Raw genomic sequence first — 20550 nt, forward strand, 5'->3', positions numbered from 1 at the left:
ATTGTTTGCTCTACGCTCCCCTCGACCATGCCCCCGGCGGACATTGTTAGCCATAATTGCGAAGTGCCAAGCGCATAGAGCGACATCTGCCAGCGCCTTGAACTTGGCAAAACTAAAAAAAAACAAAATAAAAATAGAAAAACTCGAATACTTTCCACACTACGCTCGGGTACTCGCCCGTCCGTCTTTTGACAGGCCCTTTGTTTACCGCACACAGAAATGGTTTTATGCTCGATTCCCCGGTATTCCGCGTGATTTCGATTATCGGAACATGCGATTTTTGTTTACAGCCAGCCCAGGCCCAGGAACGCTTAAGTGGTGAGAAATAAACATTTGGACAGCGAATAAATATTATATTTTTCATTTACAACCAGACCGAAACTATGTGTGCTCCTTGGGGAATGCAACACGCCAAATACTCTCTCTTAAGCTGGATCAAGATCCTAAGATCTCTTAGATACCGATCACATCTCTGATCCGCTGAGTTTCAATTGTGATCTTAACTCATTGAATGTGCATTTCCGCCAGTTGTTACTCAATTAAATTGTGAGTCAATTAATGATGTCAGCACTTTTCTAATTAACTACAATAGCTATAATTAATGTGTTGGAAATGCTTTAACCCAACAATGAGCTCACATGACATTAAACCTAGTTTAAAAACACGATTTAAGCCTTTAGTATGTAAGCTAAGCCGAAACCAGGAATTTCAATTCTCTTTTCGATGAACCTTATCTTAAGCAGGACATCGGTAGCACAGCTATAGAAACCCAATGTAAAGGCAGGGCGCTGGCTCAAACCCTGCAGCAAACCACCGAAATGTATAATGGAATTTATAATGAAATTATTATTTATAATGAATTATTTATATAATATAGAGAAGTGTATATACCAAGTTTCAATAAACTGCCTAACGAACAGATGAAGATATCATATGAGCCAAATACTCTTTTGTTTTTTATGAACAGGGTATGAAAACAAACTGCCGTTAATATCACTCTAGCTACCTTTTAAGCACACATACACACACACGCAATAAGTACGCACGCTGCTGAGTGTGCTGCTTCTTCCCTTAACCCCGCACCATAAGAAATATATTCTTGAATAACTTCAGTGTTTATAGTTCGATCTTCGTGCAATTTTCAGGGAATATATATAGTCTAAAAATATGCGTTAATACCAAAGACCAAGACTTTACCTGAAAAACTGCTATTTTTGGGGGAAAAGGGGTACAAATATTGTGTATCTGTTGAATGAAAATTGAGTACTGTTACATTTGCCCATAACCAGTTGACCCCTGTTACCCAATTCAATGGGTTAAGGGTATTACAAAGCCCTACTCTCTATCGTAGCAATAGAAAACTCTTTGATATGCTTGTAGCGTCTGCCGTACTCTCCCCTCAAACGTGTTGTGCCTGCAATTTGCCTGCTTATGCGCAGCTACAGCAACACGCCCAAACGAAACTATTTCGAAATCGCGCAAATAATTGCCAAAAATGCACAAAATATAGAAATTTAACAAAAACAAACAAAATAAACAGAAAACTTTCATAAAAATCGCATAAATTTGATTTCTAACAATGCGGCTAAAATGTTGTACAGTTAGTTTAAATTGATGATAACAGACACCCGGGCCCGGGCCCAGAACTGTTTTTCAAACTGACAGCGATAATCGCTCAAGCTGGGGACAGGCGCAGGCTCAGGCGCAGGCACAGGGCGAACATGCGAAATAGCAACCACAACAACAACAATGGGAACAACAACAACAATGCGGCTCACGGCCAGGCCAGGCCAGTTCAGGCCAGGCCGGTGGACACACCTTCCTCTGGCGTGGCCCATAAGAGTGTTTAGCAAGTAAAAGCGGAAACGGAACAAAGCGGCAGACAGTTGGCGACTACGTCACGGCCAGGGGGAGAGTTGTAGTTGTGGCTGTAACGGGGGTTGAGCTTTTGACGTTTGGAGTTTTGGAGAAATTGTAGCAAGTCACGCCAATGCAAAAAGCTTGAACCCTTTCGCAGGAAAAACAAAATTAGCTGAAAATTACGCCGAAAATTATTGGCTTTAATTGAATTTATGCCGGGATAGTCGCATTTAATTGAATTCCACAGAAATTAAGCGTTAGACAAAAATCAATTAGCTGATGGAGTTAAATAAATAAAATGGGGTTGAATTTACAGTTGACCCAGTTTGGGCGCACTCAGGACACTCACCCGCTGCGACTGCTGCTGCTGCTGTGACCGCTGCTGCTGCTGCTGGTGGCGTCGACGCGGCAGCGCCAAACGCTTTTTAATCCACTTGAGCGTCGTTTGACGACTGCGTGTTAGCGACATGCTGCAAAAGCTCCAGACGTGCAGGATCAGCACCAGGATGCACTGCAGCCACTCGACGCACTGCTCGCGCGTTGGCAGACGCAACATTAAGCACAACAACACACTCCGGCTGAGAGCGGCAACAACAATTTCATCACTTTCCGGCAGAGCGACAGAGACAGAAACACTTCAAGTCACTTGCACTTGGCGCTCTTTTGGCAAAGCTTTTGCACAATATTTCGTGTGTGTTTACTTTAATCACTTTTCAGCTGCTTCTTCTTATTTCTTAATAGCACTTGCGATTTACGGGGGGCGGGTGCTGCGTGGGGGCTGCGTAATTGGCCTCTTTGGTAAATATTATTGCCGTGGACGGGACGCGGACACCGTTGTTACTTCAGTTGCGATTGTTGTTTGACTGAGAATGCGGTCGCGTTTGGCGCTGCTGCTGCGACTGCGGCTGCGACAGCGCTGACTGCGAGAGCGGCTTAGACTGAGACCGAGAGTGTTGCAGTAGGCGCAAATTGTCACCAATGCGACACCTTGTAGTTGCTGTTGTTTTTGTAGCTTTTGCTATTGTTGATATTGTCGCTGTCTGCGTGCACGTTTTGTTTATAGCTTGTGTGTGCGTGCGTGAGTAGCGCCCAAGAAAGTAAATGCGAGCGTATAAATAATGCAATAAGCAAAAGCGACACAAAAAAAACCCGAAACCTAAAACGGCACTTTTTTGCAGTCAGAGCACATCGCACTTCAAAGCCGGCGTCGCTGTCGCTGCCGCTGCCACAGTTAAGCCCAGCCCTTCTCTAGGCCGCGGTCGCTGCCTAAACTGAAATTAAGCTTTGCACTCAATTTGATTGTCGGCAACAGCAACAAAAACAACACTAAAATACATGCATACCAGAGGAGCTTTTGTTGTTGTTGTTATTGTAATAGACCGAAGCACTGTGGTTGATAGTAAAAGTGAACAAGCATGAATTATACAAAGGCAATGTATAGAACTTCTACTACTTGTTACATATAATACTTAATATTTCTGTTTAATAAAATAAAATAAGTTATTTAATATATTTAAAATTTTTTGTTTCATTATTATTAGAATAAAATTTCTTGCATATCGCACCACTGTGCCTTGAACACATGTGGGTGCTTGTACCTACTCCCTGTCAAGACGATTAGTGAGAGAGAGAGCTAGAAGGAGAGAGAACGAAAACAAAAGCTCGGCGTGCATTTTGTGGCGATAGAAAAAAAGAGGAAGCAGCAGCAGCAAACGCAACAGAAGCCCAAAAGCTTTATCGCAACTTCTTGTTGCCATTGTTATTGTTATTTACTAGCTCGCTCACGTTGCCAATGCACTTTATTGTTGCTGTTGGCGTTGTCGTTGGTATATTACGGTTATTTATTTATTTATGCTAATTTTGCTGTCGACGACGACGCCGCCGTCGCCGTCTCCGTCGACGCTGACGTTGCATTGTTTAGAATGAGAACAGCGAGACAACAGCAACAATACGACAAGTGGCACTCACGCGACAAAGCCCATAAATAAAGTGTTCTTATAGTTATCTGTGCAGCGTACTCTACAACCATATTTATTTATTTATAAAGAAAGTGCATTGAGAGTTTTGACTTTCCCAGCGCTGTGAATTTTCGAATTGTGGAAAATTCTCAACACGTTTCCCGGCTCGACTCGACTCAGTTGCCAAACTGATCACGAAGGTGCACAGCTGATTCATGTGACTGCCTCAGGTATCCAATGCGAAAAACCACCTGTGCGGCTGATGTCGCCGCTGGGTACGGCCTGGGCTCTGCTCGTGGGTACGTGCCACTTGCCACTGCCACTAAATGAATACTGTTGCCAGGTTTTTGTTGAATGAATTGTGATGCCGGTTCATTCATAAGTTAGCCATAGCCTGGCACGGCTCGCAGGTGTTAAATGGACGGCATGGCGTCAGGTTTTAACCTTTAGCATGAGTATCTATCATAAATTCAGACGATACTCTAGAGTTACAGCAAAACTCTGGCTAGCTTAATAAAATACCCTTATTGCAGATAAAGAACCGTTATGCTAAATACACATGCACATTTGTTTTGTGTGTATAGAATTCAATACCCTGTTCACATGGGACAGCAAGGTATATTGGTTTTTGGGCAGTCTTCGTCTGCAAATCTGCCCGAATGAACAGTTCTTTTTACTGCTATTGAAGAGAAGATGGATTTAAAGCTTGGGATATATATAGACGCCTATAAGAGGTCGGGTAAATCACAAAAATCTATAACTCCATAGTTAAAGCTAGAGATTCACTAAATGACATGATGATATTAAGAACTTGGGATATATATACGCCTACTATTAGTGGGGTAAATCGCGATAACCGATAGCTTCAAAAGTTAGAGCTTAAGATTCGCAAAGTGACATGTTGATATTTGAAACTAGGGATATACATACTAGACGCCTACTAGAGGTCGGATGAAATTCGAAATGATATAGCTCCAATTGTTAAAGATCTAGAGATTCAGAATCTAACATTTTAATAACTGATAATCATCTCTTCAGAAGAAGCCCAAGATTATACAGTTGGAGAGTCAATGTCTTAGAGCTACAGTTTCAGAGTCACTTAGCCCATAATCAATTAGAGTATTGAACAGTCTTTCATTCTTCAGTTTCTCTACCCTGTATATTAGATAAGAAAGTATAATGGATTTTTGCAAATGTTTGCAACAGTCAGAAGAAAGCCGTCTCGATCTTATAAAGTATATATATATTCTTACTCAGTAGAAGATCCGAGTCGGCCTAGCCAAGCCTGTTCGACCTTCCGTTCGTAAATATCTCGGAGACTCTGAGAGCTAGATGCATGAAATTTGGTAGGTAGGTTTTTATAGAGGACACACAGATTAAGAATATTCCATTTCTTGAATACCTTCTTCAGTTCTCCACAAAATTAAAACTTCCTTATTTTCAAGGCTATAAACATTATGAAGATATATCCCAAATTTACAAAAATCTACACAACTTGGAGAAGTTTGTGCTCAGAGAAAAAACTCTTCAATTGAAAGCAAAGCAAAGGAAGGAATTCTGGACAGAATCCCTTAACATTTGCTGGATGTTCAACGAATACAGCAGCAATTAATACACTTTTCCATTTCAATCACAATAATAAAGATATATACATACATATATATTTTTGTATGGATTCCGAAGCACCAGAGGACGTGGCGCCGCGAGTGCGTTTCCGTTTGGGCAAAGCCGAGGATAACGCGCCCAAGGAGGACGCCTTGGAGCGGTCGGCAGATGTGAAGGATGCCACGGAGGAAGGGGGCACAGCTGGGCCGGCACGTTTCAAGCGCAAGCTGGGTTCCTGGATATTCGAGAGCGTTGGCGGCTTCTATATGCCCACGGAGGACATCAGCAAGCTGCCAATGCGACGGCAGGAGCATCTGCTCATACGGGATCTGATCTATGCGTTCTCGGGTGTGCCCTCCTCGCACATCCGTCCGGAGATACCCTTCGAGGAGATCTCGCAGCTGCGCACCGATCAGGTCGACAGGGTGCACTTCAAGATCGAGGAGAGCTTCAGCGGCGCCTTCCGCTCCCTGGCCAACGAGCTGCTGCCCCTGATCGGATACTACATCAACGTGCAGAGCTTCATCGAGGACACGATCATGACGACCGGCTGCGGCCGCACCCTGGGCAGTGGCCTGCACAAGAGCATGCAGGAATATTTCGAGGTGCAGGCCGGGCTCGAGACGCAGCTCCAGGAGCGCAAGCTGGATCTGCAGCAGCTGGTGCAACAGCTGCGTCCCTGGCTGAAAACGATGCAGGCGCTGGCCAGCCTGACCAGCCGGGTGCGTCGCACGGAGCTGAACAGCGCCCAGCTGCTGTCGCTGATGGACGAGCACCAGGCGCACTTCAAGTGCGAGCGCCTCAAGCTGATCCTCACCGACGTCTCCCACTATTACATGAAGATGGTGCAGCTGTGGACGCAGAAGGGCGTGCTGTACGATGTGCGCCGCGAGTTCTTTGTCGAGGACACCAGCGCCAGCGACATGAGCAGCACCCTGCTCTCGCCCAAGCAGTGCTGCCACGCCTACTGGGCGCAACGCTATCGTCTGCACATGGAACGTCTGCCCAGCTTCCTGGCGGCGCATGCCGAGCACATTTTCCTCGCGGGCAAGTATCTGAACGTGCTGCGCCAGTGCAATGTGCAAATGAAACTGATGCAGGCATCGCTCACCTATGTGCCTCAGGTGGAGGTGGAGGGGGAGGGGGAGGCGTTGGCGGGGGAGGGGGAGGCAGCACATGTGACGCTGATACGCAGCAGCTATGAGCTGCCGGCGCGCAAGCTGCTCGAGCTGCTGGTCGAGGAGCAGCAGCTGCTGCAGCATCTGAACAATCTGCAGGAATACTTTCTGCTGCAGCGTCTGGAGCTGGTGGAGGCCGTGCTGGCCAACTGTGCGGAGCAGCTGCAGTGCAACGTGGACAGCCTGAAGCCGGAGAAGCTGCAGCAGATAATGCTGCAGCTGCTGCAGCACAGCACCGATCCGCACAAGCATCTGCTGCGCAGCCAGCTGATGGACTGCGATGTGGCCACGCAGCTGGCCAGGCGCCACAAGCGTCTGACCAAGCCGGAGACGGTAGAGAATGCCGACCAGGAGCAGTCCAGTGAGGCGGAGCCGGAAACGGAGGCATCCAGTGAAGCGGACTCCAGCCGGTTGCCGGCACAGCTAACGCTGAATGGCTACGAGGCGTTTACGCTGCGCTACGAGCCCAAGTGGCCCGTCAGCCTGGTCATCCACGAGGATGCCGTGGAGCAGCTGCAGCTGCTGCATCGTGTGCTCTTCTATCTGCACTATGTGCTGCGACAAATGGGCGCCGCCCCCAGGCACAGCTCGCGGGCCGATGCGCTGCTGGAGCGCATGACCGAGTGCATCCGACAGCTGGAGCAGCACATGACCAGGGACATTGTGCAGCCACGCTGGCAGGCGCTGCTGGAGAATGCGCAGAAGGCACAATTTGTCGATGAGCTGCTCAACCAGTTCCAGGACACGCTCGACCAGTGCCAGCTGATGTGCCTGCTCTCCGAGCCGGCGACCTTTGTGCGCGCCCTCCACACGCTGGGCCAGCTGTGCCTCAACTTTGGTAGCTTCATGGAGCGCCAGACGGGTGGGCCGGACTTCGAGGCTGGCGTGGCCGAGTACGAGCAGGAGTTCAACAGCCTGCTCATCGGCATCCTGGATCTGCTCATCGAGCTGGCGCGACCGAACAGCGCCAGCGGGAATCTGGAGCGCGAATCCTGCAAGCAATTGCTGCAGCGCCTCGAGCATGTTAGCAAGGATCTGGGCGACAGTTCCGCCTCCAGCGAGAATTCGTTTTAGCTTTACTTTCATTTTATTTTCTCCCTCTCTTTCTCTGTGTGTGTGTGTGTTTCAGCCATGCCAAATTAACCGTGGCCCCAAAATTCCCAGTGTTTGCCCAAGCATAATGCGGCTGGCAGCGCCAAATGAGGTGTTCCGACTAGCTTGCAGCAAGTTGCAACAAGTTGCAACAGGTTGCAACCATTTACAAAAAGTTGCAACAAGTCGCAGCAGTACGCATTAACTTCTCTAAAATTTATTTAGAACTTTTCCCTAGAACTAGAAATAACTTTGGCGCAATCGACTAAAATTTATGAATTACTCGAGTTCTTTTTAGTTCAAAAAAGTAAAACGAAGAAAAATAGTTCAGTTGTAGTTAAATTAACAAAAGTTGATCAATTGAAAAAATAATAAAAATAAAATTGTAATGTTTACCAAATAAAAATTTGCGATTAGGTCATGGCTGCAAGCCAAAACAATCAAGAGTTCGTCGTTCGGCGGTGAGAAGGGAAGTATCCAAAAAGTGTAACATTTCTGATCTGTATATACTCTATGCAATTTTGATGGATCTAGCTCTTAGGTTTCTGAAGTTATATTTCAATAATCTGTTTCAAAATCGATATACCATATATCGATAATTAGAACTCATCAGTCCGCGAATGTACACAAAGTTTGGTCTATCTAGTTCTTATAATCCTCGACTTTTGCTTAAAAAACCACGATTTAAAATCGATTTTTATCGATACTTTTGAGTGCTTCAAACGGCAGTGGGGGTAAGTATACAAGAATTCAAATATTTTTTATATTCTCTTTATACTACTCAAGGAACTAAATAACAAATTTGATGGATCTAACTCCTATAATCCTTGAGCTGTGCCTAAAAAATCAGGTTCCAAAATCGATATTTATCGATATGTTAGGAGATATCGACAGAAAGGCTCGGCTGTTTTTTAGACAAACGATTCGGTTCAAAGCACAATTTGTAACGTTCACGAAACAACTTTAAATAAACTATTAAAAAATATTATACGGTTCAGGCTTAAACTTGGACACTTAACTTTTCATAGGCTCCAAGTTTTGGTATATGTTACAAATAAAATATGTAATTCCGGGTTTGAACCACTATCTTGGTCCGAGCACAGCGCAGGCCACTTAGTGAGCACATAAATTCAGGCCACAGCTTGGAGCTGCGTACAATGGGCGTGAATAATCGATTTGTGTGCTTAATTTCTGTCCAGAGTGCGACTATTCATGCCAAGTCACGGCAACGAATGCATCAAGCATCGATTTGCATAAGATCGTAAATTATTTTAAATGGCGGCAAAAGCGATTTTAAGCACTTGCTGTTCGCCTGGGCGCCTGGTCAGCTCCGACTGCGCCCCTTCCCCCCCACGCCCAACCAACAATTTCAATTCAAAGGCCAATTGTTATGTAAATCTGGAAAATGCACTCACAGCCAGGTCGAATTCGCGGGCAGAGCCTCACGCAATGCTCTGCAGAAATCTTTTATGAATAAAATATGAAAAAAGGCAAGTAAGAATGCAGCTGGCGAGAGGATTGGACTGGCAGCTACCCTGTAGTTAAGCATATTTTTACTTAAATATATGTTTATGCGGTTATTACCCGGCTAGTTCGCACGAGCATTGAAATTCCGCTCTTACTACCTTAGACACCTATTTTCCACGACGGAGGGTGGATTTTACGTTAAATGTGAAGGACGTCTTAAATTAATTTTCACGAAGATATTTGAAAATGAGCCTAAAGCTTATAGGATGGATACCAAAAACTGTCCTATGAAACAGTTTCCCCCCAATTTTCCACACTTCCGAGTGGAATTCAAAGTAAAAAGTGCATCAAAATGCAAACAGAACTCAGTTTAACATTAAGGACATTCCCTAAAGCCCATTATGCAAAGGGCAGACAAACGCACAGACAATGTCAATATACCCTTTTTCACATTACGAACAGGGTATTAAAACGGCAACTGCAAAATAAAAAGTGCATCAAAAGGTAAACTGAACTCACTTTATATTTATCGCTTTGCGCTTTAAGGACAACAGGTGGTCGAGCTCGAAAGAAAGATGATGACGACGATGTTGATGATGATGTTGATGATGATGATGATGATGATGTTGATGATGATGATGATGCAACAATAAAGTGCGGCCGGCGGCAGAGCAACTGAACCACCAATAATAATGGTCGCAAAATTATGGTAAAGTTCAGATGCATTGCTTCCGAAATGTATATCATTATGTGCTTGCGAAAATGATGGACTGCCGCTGTCCAGATCCATTTACCGGATGAATGCGGCTCTCACTCGAGCTGTGTCCACCGATATGTGCATTATGGCCAGGCCAGCTGATGGCCAGCAGCCGGCCGGCCGAGTGCCGTGGGAAACTGTGGTCGGGGCTGTGGTTGGGGCTGTGGTTGGGGCTGCGACTGCGGCTCTGTCTGCGGCTGCGGCTGCGATGGCAACTCCGACTGCGACTGCGGCTCAGTTCATTAAACCTGTGACACGCCTCGGTCACGAGATGACTTCATTTGTGCGCCGCTTAGAAATGTCATAAACTTGAACTCTTGTTTGGCCGCTGCGGAAGTGCGACGTCAAGGTTCACTGCACGTTTAATTAAGACACAAATTATTTGCGAAAGCCAATCCATTGAATTGTTTCTAATGAATAGTTGGCTGGCAATTTATAACATTTAAATATCAATTCACAATTTGGTTGAGCTATCATTTAAAAACCGTTTTGTTCAAGAACTTTCGGACATGGGTTCGTTACGGAAGTGCGCAAATCAAAAACCAGATTTAAATAATTACTAACCCTAAACAAAAACTTGATTAAGTTTCTAATAAAAGGCGTTAACTAAACAAGCTCATAATTGATTATTTAGTTAATTGCCAAGCTAGCTCTTTGAAGGGCCTAATTTGCAGTTAAGTTTTTTCTCGAAAACTAAAAGATATTTTAACCAAAACCTTAACCAAACCTCAAACGTACTTTTGACATTTTGATATGTTCTTTTTTTTTTTGAATTTAACAACCACGGCTGAAAACCACACTTAGCTCACAGATATGAAAAACCAGGGCTACAAAACGAACCTTAAGACGAGGCATTAACTAGAACCAGGAATCGAAACAACGAAAACGTTTCTTGGGCTGGAGTCTGAAATCTAATTCCTAAATAACCTGAGTTAGAAGGTTTAAAGGATAACCAAATCTTGACAATTCTTTTTCCTTAAGTTCCTATTTGAGCTAGTTCCAAAAAAGTAAAAATTCTTGATTTGTATAGGGAACATCTTCGGAATTTGTTTACCCATCCAATCGTAATTAGTTCGCAGCTAAGCCAGTTTCCAGACAAACCGATTCGAGACATGAACCTAGTACAAACAAAAGGAAACCAATTTACTTCTCATAATCGACTTTAATTAATGGAAACACAATTATTCCTCTATTCATCCTTGGGCTGCACCGGCACCGGCAGCTCCATTTCCGTTGCGCGCATTTCGATTTCGGTTTCGGAATCCGTATTGGTTTTTGGACCCAGCTTGCGCCTATTGTAGAGCAGATCGACACCGAAATCGCATTCGAAGATCTGATTGTCACGCATCTTCTCCTTGTACCAGAGCAGGCGTTCGGTATTCCCGCCCAGCGATTGATCCAGCAGCTGGCGGCGCTGCAGTCCGCGCTCGAGCAGCTCAATGTAGTCGATGGACTTGAGTTCGGGGAAACGTTGGAGCTTCTTGAAGGCGCTCTTCTCGACACTCTCGTAGGACTCGGCCATGGCCATTTCGTTCTTGACCCGCTCCGCGATCATCTCGCTGCGCTGCATGTCCTGCACCTCGGCGGGCAGGATGCGCGAGCGTATGGTGGCCACGTCGTCCTCGACTGTTTGCAGCAGGTTGGCATGCGACTCCTTCTTGGCCGTCTCATAGCTGAGGCGTTCCTTTTCCAGTGCCGTTTCGCGTGCCAGCTTCTCGGGATCCATTTGCTTGCGCGACATGAGTATGGTCATCATGCGATTGAGATTCAGTTCGTCCCACTTCTTGGCCATGCGCTCATTGTAGTTGGAGCCCCCTTTGAAGTTACCCCTAGGATTCAAGTAGCTGGAATTAACTATCCCCCTCGAATTACTGTCATCTCTTGGACTTACATTAGCTCCTCCTCCATTTCGGAGGCGCGTTTGCGTGGATTTAGCTGCTCCCGCTCGAGGCGTTCCATTTCCTTGCGTGCCTCCTCCTCGGCCTCGCGCTTCGCCTCGATAATATCCTTGTTCAGTTCATAGTACTTTTGCTCCCAGGCTCGTATGTTCATTTTGCGCGTGATTTGACGCAGCACATATTTCATTAGTTTCTGTGGAAGAATGGGGAAGAAGGAATCAAAGGATTTCGCCAGCCAGTCAGACTCACGGCCAGCTCATTGTCCAGCGGCACATCGAAGCTGTGCGGCAGCTTGACCATGCGTATGCTGCTGTTGTAGTCGCCAATGCCCAGGATTTTGTTGGGCAGCGAGGGGCGATGCTCGGTGACGGCTGTGATGATGCCGCCGCCCAGGACCTCAGTCAGGACTGCATCATCGTCACGAGCTGCAGTCAAGGAATACATGTGGGTCACGCTCTGGAATCTTCCATTATTTGTTAGTTACCCAAAATATCCCAGGCTTCCAGAATGCCATCCATGCGTGTTATGTACAAGACAGCCGGACGCGTCTCGCTCCAGGCGACGGCAGTCAGGTCGCAGGGACGCTTGCGCCAAATAATGGGTGAATCGTGATAGTCCTCCTTCCACAGCGCGAACACGGTGCGACCTATGGACGCAAACAGTTCCGGATAGAAGGGATTCTTGCTCATGGCCACCACGGGTCCGTCGTGCACCATGGCAAAGTTGACGGAGGCATTAACCTGCTCCTTGCCGCCCGCCTCGCTGTACATGCCCTGCCATTCGACGCGTATAATGTGCCCGTAATAGGTGGACAGTATGAGGGACTGACGCAGCTCGGGCGGATCCTTGGACACAGTTTGAATGGGATAGTTGTTGGGCGAGTTGGCCATGACCTTGGGCGCGGGTGTCTGTATCGAGAAGACCGAAGTGTCGGCTATGATGCCAGTCAGCGGCTCATTGTAGAAGATGCTGTAGGTGGGCTTGATGGTTTTCTGTTTGAAAAGCGACTCGTTTTGGGTCAGCTCCTTGGGCAGGTTTTTGGTGCGCTGTTGCGCCTCCTTCTCCTTCTTGGATGCCTCGCCTTCCAGATTCCAGAAGCCGACGGTGCCGTCAAAGGCGCAAGTGATAAAGAAATGGTGCTTACTGCGCTTATCCGGATCGTTGAAAACCTTGCCAAAGTGATTCAAATAAAAGTTCTTGGCCAGCCAATAGATGCCGGTGATGGCGCCGTTGGGTGAGTGCTCCAATGGCGACATAGTTGCCGGCGCCACCACCACCTCCTCGTTGATGTCCAGCGTCCAGTTGAGAAATTCGCCAATCAGCGCTCGATACTTGGCCTGCGCCGGCGTCAAGTACTCCTCCTCCTCCAGGTGATCGCAGCGCCCCTGCAGATCCCACACCACCACCTGACCATTCTGGCTGCCGCCCAGCAAAATATCGCCATTAAATGGACAAAACGAGAGCGTCGTCACCTCAAACGGCGCCTCAAACTCCAGTTTGTAGTTCAGATTGTCGGCGAAGCTCCACAGCAGCACGGGATTCGGCTCCAGCACCGCGCGCTGCACAAAGTTCACCTGATGTGTGGCCAAATCGACGGTCACGGGTGTGCTGAACGCATAGGATACGGCGATGAGGCCGGACAGCTTGGGATACCAATCGCAGCTGGCCACGAAGCGTTTGTCGCTCTTCGCGATGTTGGCAAAGCAGATGAACTCCTGCAGAAACGGATTCGTATAGTACACCACATGCTTGGACGTTATCATCTGATAGTCGTTGCTGCAAGGCGTTTCCATTAGGTTTGGGTTAATAGGAAAAAAGATAGAGCTCTAGTCGAGGATGTCCGACTAGGAGTTAACCTGTAACTCGCGCCAAGCTAGCTTTATAAGCATTCGTATTTCTCTTCAACTTTTCCCCACATAATGAGAAATGTGTTTTTGAATATCATCGGTATTTAGAGTCAGATTTTATGGAACCAAAGATGGAAATCGGGTGGCATATGCAAAAAGTAAAATAATTCTAATCTGTATAATTACGAACCTACAGCCCAAGTTTTATGTATCTAGCTCTTATAATCCTCGAGTAATGCTCAAAAAAAACATATCTCAAAATCGATATTTATCGATATTTTGAAAATGGGAAGAGATATCGAAACAGTTGCCGATATTGAACAGACAGACGGACAGACAGGAATATATATACTTCAGACAGCTTCTTCTGCCTGTCACATAGATGGGCGCACAGCCAGTACAACCTTTCCACACATTTTCAGTGGGTATGAATACCCACCGATAGCTGTCAATTTGGTTGAAGTCAAGCGTCTCGAGCAGCAGCTGCATTTGATCCGACATTTCGGGTGCTGGCTTCGGCAAAATTGACTCCTTGGTCGCTGAACCGGGCCGCTGTACGACGCCCTCCTCCTCCTCCACATCGGATTCGTCCAGCTCCAGATCTGAGCGGGTTATCAGTAGAGTATCCAGCTATAATAATTCAACTAAGGAACCCACCTGCAACGTCAATCTCGTAGAGATACTGCGACCAGGCGTTCGAGGGGAATGTCGGATTGGTCTGCTGCTCCCGGCTGATGCACGCCGGCGCCGACTGCACGGCCATGGATAGGCGACGCTTGGTTATGTTCTCGTACTTGACATCCTCCTTGGGCAGCAACTCGATGACGCCGTCGCGCACATCGCGCGCCATGCGATAGTCGAAGGCAATATGTCGGGGCTGCTGTATTGGATAGACACTCTGGATCTCCACGTCGACGGGCTCGTCACGAAATCGCTCCACGAGCACGGTCATCTCGTCCTCGGTGCCCATGCTGACCCAGCGACGCGGCTTCTTGCGCAGGCGGCGCTGCATGCGCCAGCGCTCGAAGGCCTCCATGTTCTGCACGATGCCCATGGCCAGTTTGGTGTCCTTGCTGCTGATGTAGAAGATGAACGGATCGCCCTCGGGTGGATCTTCTTCGGCCTCGGTTAGCGTGGGACAGTAGCCGATCAGCACATAATTGTCCGGGTTGAAGCCCTTGAAGAGCTTGAGCAGGTCCGCCGAGTTCTCCAGCTCCTCGAAGAGCACATCGCGCATATCCTTGTATTTCAGCTGCTTCCATGGAAACTCCTGTGTGACATTGACGCCCACCTGAATTTTCAGCGCCTTCTGCACGGATTCACTGCGTGGCATAGACTCTGATTAGAAGATTTCTTAATACGCATCTTGCAACACCTACACGACCATAATCTTCTGGCAGGTGGGCAGCGCCAGCAGCGTGCGCCACGAGTCCTGCACATTGTACAGTTTCTGCATGTCGTCGACTTCCTCATCGGAGCCGGGCTGGATAAACTTCTTGATATAGGGCCGGCGCTTCTGTATGCCGCCAAATTCATTGCCCATATCCAAATCCCCACCGACGTCCATGCCATCATCCATTTTGTATATTTGATTTAGTTAAATATTTTGATTCCGTTTATATTTGTTTATTCTAGCTACAGATTTGTTGTTGTTTACGTTTGACTCGAACTCAAATATTTCAACTCTGTCATGGCAATGGCTGGGCATGCGCCGAGTAAGAAATTGCCTGGGCATACACTCAGAAAAACAACAGAACGAAATAGGCTTTAATTGTAGAAATTCCCTTTTAGAATTGGTCTAAAACGATTCGCTTTACTTTTTAGCAAACAGAAAAACAATTCGTAAATTTACTAGATAGTAGGAAATGTTTCTGAAAAGTTAAAAGTTTTTTCTAAAAAACAAATAAATTTCTTAAATATGGAAAAAGTCTAACTTTTAGAAAGTGAATTTCTTTAAACAAGTCGAATCTTTACACTCTCCAGTTTTTTTTTCTATTAAAATTCGTTAAGCAAGTCAAATCTTTAGATTCAATCGAAATCAAACTATTTTTCAGCTTGTAGAAAGAGCTGCCTTATAAAACCTTTATTAATTTAAGAATATATTCGCCCTGATATATAGAAAAATTTTAAAGAAAACTTGTTGGCTAAATGAACCTAAATATAAGAAAAACATTTGGCTTTATATAAGATTAAAAAACATTTTCTAAAAATTCAATTTTTAAATGTTTTTTTTTATAAATAAGAGAGCTTTTTTTTTGAAAACAATAAAATTTTCTGATATAATTAAATATTTTCTTTAACGCTGACTTTCCAAGATTTGAGGTAAATTGGCAGTTGAGTGTACACAAGTGTGTGTGTGTGTGTGTGGCATCTGTGGCAACTTCTTTTGGGGCATGTGGCACACGCACAGCAAACGAAATTAAGTTGAAAAAGATTTTCACTCATTTACATGCATTGGCCAAGTCGGGGCCTCGCAATTTTTCTCTCAACAATTTTTGAGTGGGTGATTGTTGTCGTTGCTCTCGTTGCCGTTGTTGTTGCTGTTGTTGTTGTTGTGGTTGTTGCTGCATTTCACATCATTATCTTTGACCAAATACGGAACTATGCGCCGCAAAAACATACAAATCAAAATAAAAAGCAACGCAATTGTGTGTCAGTCACGGGCGCTTCAAAAAAGCGCTGGCAGAAATATGTGTTTTTCTTGTGACCATGCCACAACGCCGCCCCCCTCCTTCTACTCCACCTGGACATGATCTGTGGCAGTTGGGGCAGTTCAACAAACGGCAATGTGGAAAGCGTTCGATGCGGCAGCGCTACGCAATCGAAATCGAAAGTTCTGTGATGGACAGGCAGGCCGCCGAGCACGGGGCCGCATGTGGATGTCAATGCACCACCAGCAGCAGCAGCAGCAGCAGCTCCACCGATGCCACCGATGCAACTGCAACTGCCACTGACACACATTTAATGGATGGACGTCGCTCACTTTCATTTTCATGCGCATTCTGACCGGCGACAACCAACTGGGCGCAACTTTCGGTTTTTGAAACGCAATTTATGCACCTGTCAGCTGATAACTTGCACCTCCGATTAGTTCGCCAGCCGCGACTCGCAACGCTCGACTCTCGACACTCGGCTAACCAAATAAATCACTCGACAAATTGTTGACAAAACATTTCGTAATTTAAATAAAAAACGCGACAAGCTGCCGATGATAGTCGCCTACCGATAGTTGTGGCAGCATGCAATGCAGCTCAAATCCCAGTTCAAACCCAAAAAAAAACCGAAAAACAGAAAAACAAACCAAACAAACAAACCAACAACTTCCTCATCCGCCGACAGGCAAACCAAACCAAAGCCAGGCACAACAATGACGACGACGACGACAACGACGACGACGTCCACGACGTGGCCCAGGCTGATAATTTTTTTTGATTGTGCGCCGCAGCTCGCGAGCTGCTCATATGCAAAGTGAGTCCAAGGCGGACCCAAAAAAAAAACAAGGCACACAATAGCCGGCTACTACAGCTACGTAGTACGTACTCCCCCCTTGACCTTATTGACAGTCCGACTAAAGACAAACGGGGCGCAACATTTCTACTCTTTCGCAACAGCAAATACGTGATACTCTCTCCAGGCACAGGCTCCAATTGCTGCTCACAAGCAAGCATACATTTTGTTTTCAAGGCGGCAAAGAGATTTGAACCGAACCACTTAAAGCCCGGAATTACAATATATTATATTCTGTCAAAATTGCTTAAAGAAAAGCCCAGTCTTTACCCGAACCGAGCCATGTTTGTTGCCAAGGAATTATTTTTGCATATTTAAAAATAAGACTTTAATTATAATTTTATCAATAGAAAGAAGATTGAAAACCAGGTTCACGAACCGAATCTCGAAGCGAGGCTTCAGTTTTAGCCAAGAAACGAACCATAGAAAACATTTTTATGCTAAAGATTTGCATTCTTTTTTTATTTTCCTTATTACATACACATTTACACATGCATGTATGTATGCATGCATTTTTGCATATATAAATATATGCATGCATACATATATGTTTGTGTGCATGTCACCACATACATGTAAGTATGTGTGTATATATATGTATGCATGTTTGCATACATATACATGTACATACATTCATATATATATACATACATTCATACATACATACATACATACATACATTCAGACATTCATACATACATACATTCATACATACATTCATACATACATACATACATGCAAAAATACATACAAACATACATACATTCAGACATACATACATACATGCAAACATACATACAAACATACATATATGTACGTACATACATCTTCGTACATACATCGACATACATACATCGACATACATACATCTACATACATATCTACTTACCCGCTCTACCTCATCCTGCTCCACCGCCACAAGTTGCTCCTCCACAGGCCGTTGGAGCCAACGTTTCCTGCCTTGTTGAATTTCAGCAAGGCCTACTTGAATTCTTTAGAATCGAGGAGGAGAGCACTTGGTTTTATTTAAATTTACAGCACAGCGACAAATAAGCTTGGTCTGCGCTTGGTATTAGAAAACAAACCTGCATGCAAACACACACATACACACACATACATACACACACACACATACACATATATAATACTTATTTGCCTTTGTACAAAATACTTGTATTATTATATACTTTGTTCCATATAAGCTCACTATTATAAGATTTATATAGAATCTATACTTTATTTATTGCTAGTTTCATATATTTTGCAATCACACACAAAATAAAACAAAACTCCTTAAATTCATGACTTTTTTGATGATGTATAATTAGATTGAAGATAAATCTAAATATATATAAAATATAAAAATAAGCGCCAGAAACTTTGGGTGAGACCTAGCTCTACCCAAGTTCCCAAGAAACAGTCCTTAAAATCTTTCAAAATCAAGTTTGAATACTTCATTAAAGGCCTTTGTTATAGTTATGTTTATAATTAATGTATGCACATTAATCACATCAAAAAACAGAAAATGAACTAATTTATTTCGGAAATGAATCATGATTAAAAAGAAGGATCATACTTTATTATAATGCTGCTCTAATGAAATATCCGAAATATCTTGTTCCTTGAATTTGGCAAAAAATCGTATATCTTTCAACCATAAACAACTGAAACAAAATAATTAAATATTTCAGGGCGATTTTAATGAATATTCATCAAGATATCCGTAAGTTTATTTGAACTGTTTGCCACTTGCAACAAGCAAGTTAGTTAAAAATTTGAAAAACCAGCCAGATACACAGACACACACATATGTATATAAATCTGTTAGATTACGATATATGCCTGTCACAAACATCATAAGAAATTATGAGATACTCGGCAAAGACAAGCAATTGGCCGAGCGGGGGCCAAATCCGGGCTGGGTTCAGCTGAGCTGAGCAGCTAAATCGGCAGGCAGCGTGGGGCAACGAGAGTGTGGCAGTTGGGCGGCTAGTTGTACAACTGGCGACAAAATGTTGCATGTTTGTGGCTGTCACCAGCGACTGCCGTTCCGTTGCATGCCGCCTGCTGCCTGCCGCCTGCCGCATGCCGCCAGTTGCCTGCAATATATGCAAAAAGGTGCTAAAAAGATCAGAGGCAGCGATTTATCTTCATTTGCATTTGACGTCGTTGGCTGTGTGTCAAAAAGGTGTTAAGTGCCACACGGCCGCAGTTGCAGTTGCAGCCAGAGCCACGGCCGCAGCCACAGCCAGAGCTGCCACGTTTGGATCTGCGGCGCCGCTTTTGATGACAACCGACAGCAACGGTAGTCGAAGCGCATAATTTTCGATATTTTATAACTTTGCGGTAGCCAAAAAATGGCTGTAGCCTGGCACATCAATCCAATGGACCGACCGCCCAATAAGGCAAGCCCCCCAAGCACCGTTATTAGCTGCTGCCAAATTGGCCAAATCCAGCAACAGCAACAACAACAACTGCAACAGCAGCAACAACAACGCAAACAATGCCCACTTCTAGGCTGAGCTTAGATAGTCGCACCGATAAAAGGGACATGAAATTCAAATTTGAGCGCCAAATTTACTTTGCGACTTATCAGCGAGTGAAATTTAGCGGCAATCGGCTTCCGTATTACGACGTTTTGTGAATTATGTGAGAAATTTGTTAGTGAGCTAAATGCTTTACTGATTTCCAAGCCCATTGACTCGCCGGCTCGGGCTCTGGCTGTGTGCGGCCCCATGGCGTATGCGCAATAAGTCCAGCGGCGCGGTCGGGGTAGAGGGGCGCAATTGGATTAGAGCTTGAAATTGGGGCCACCCACAGTGTGCCATTAAGGCTGAAGACCGCCACAAATGGCGAATTGTGATAAAAAGCGATCAATTTAGATTAGGCTAGATTTCGGCACATTTTCATGCATATTTGTGCAGTGTTGGGCAGCGCGAAAGTGTCAAAAGAAATGTTGAAAATTGATGTCAGTAAAGTAAATAACTAAAGCAAAAAGTATACAAATTTTAAAAATGCATTCCCATTTATCCAATTCTGATTATTAGAGAAATGAGATGTGAGTAAAATAGCAAAAATATAAAATAGTTGAACAATTATTAAATTTCATCAATAAAAGGATCAAAGAAGAATATAAATAGACAGAAATATCACTTACAGGTAGAAAATGGATCTTATAAAAAATAAGGTATAAATATTTAAGAAATGCCCTCCAACTTCTCAAATTCGAATCATTTGAGGAGAATTTATACATGAGTAAAATATGAAAAAAATCGAAAACAATTTTCCAGTTTGAGCCTTAAATATGTCTACACTATTCTAGAAGCTACATGTAAAATTTGGTGACTCTAGCTCATAAAACCTAAGGGATTTACTCAAAAA

General features: G+C 44.8%; 2 protein-coding genes across 2 annotated transcripts; one reads left to right on the forward strand and one right to left on the reverse strand.

Moving 5' to 3' along the window:
• Positions 1-5309: 5309 nt before the first annotated feature.
• Positions 5310-8137, forward strand: t-Grip84 (testis-specific gamma-tubulin ring protein 84). The gene has a single exon (XM_064683794.1). It carries the CDS (start codon positions 5489-5491, stop codon positions 7673-7675), a length of 2187 nt encoding a protein of 728 aa, XP_064539864.1. The 5' UTR covers positions 5310-5488; the 3' UTR covers positions 7676-8137.
• A 2922-nt stretch (positions 8138-11059) lies between these two features.
• On the reverse strand, positions 11060-15317 carry mmm (missing minor mitochondria). The gene is made up of 7 exons (XM_064683793.1): positions 15042-15317; positions 14320-14984; positions 14102-14264; positions 12300-13591; positions 12065-12240; positions 11809-12008; positions 11060-11746 (listed from the first exon to the last, which is right to left on the reverse strand). The coding sequence occupies exons 1-7, from the start codon at positions 15239-15241 to the stop codon at positions 11107-11109; spliced, it is 3336 nt and encodes a 1111-aa protein (XP_064539863.1). The 5' UTR covers positions 15242-15317; the 3' UTR covers positions 11060-11106.
• Between the last annotated feature and the right edge of the window lie 5233 nt (positions 15318-20550).

Source organism: Drosophila montana, unplaced genomic scaffold (assembly GCF_035044405.1).
Source record: "Drosophila montana isolate Dmon_TW-CO22-7 unplaced genomic scaffold, ASM3504440v1 contig_2667_1, whole genome shotgun sequence".
Lineage (NCBI taxonomy): Eukaryota > Metazoa > Arthropoda > Insecta > Diptera > Drosophilidae > Drosophila > Drosophila montana.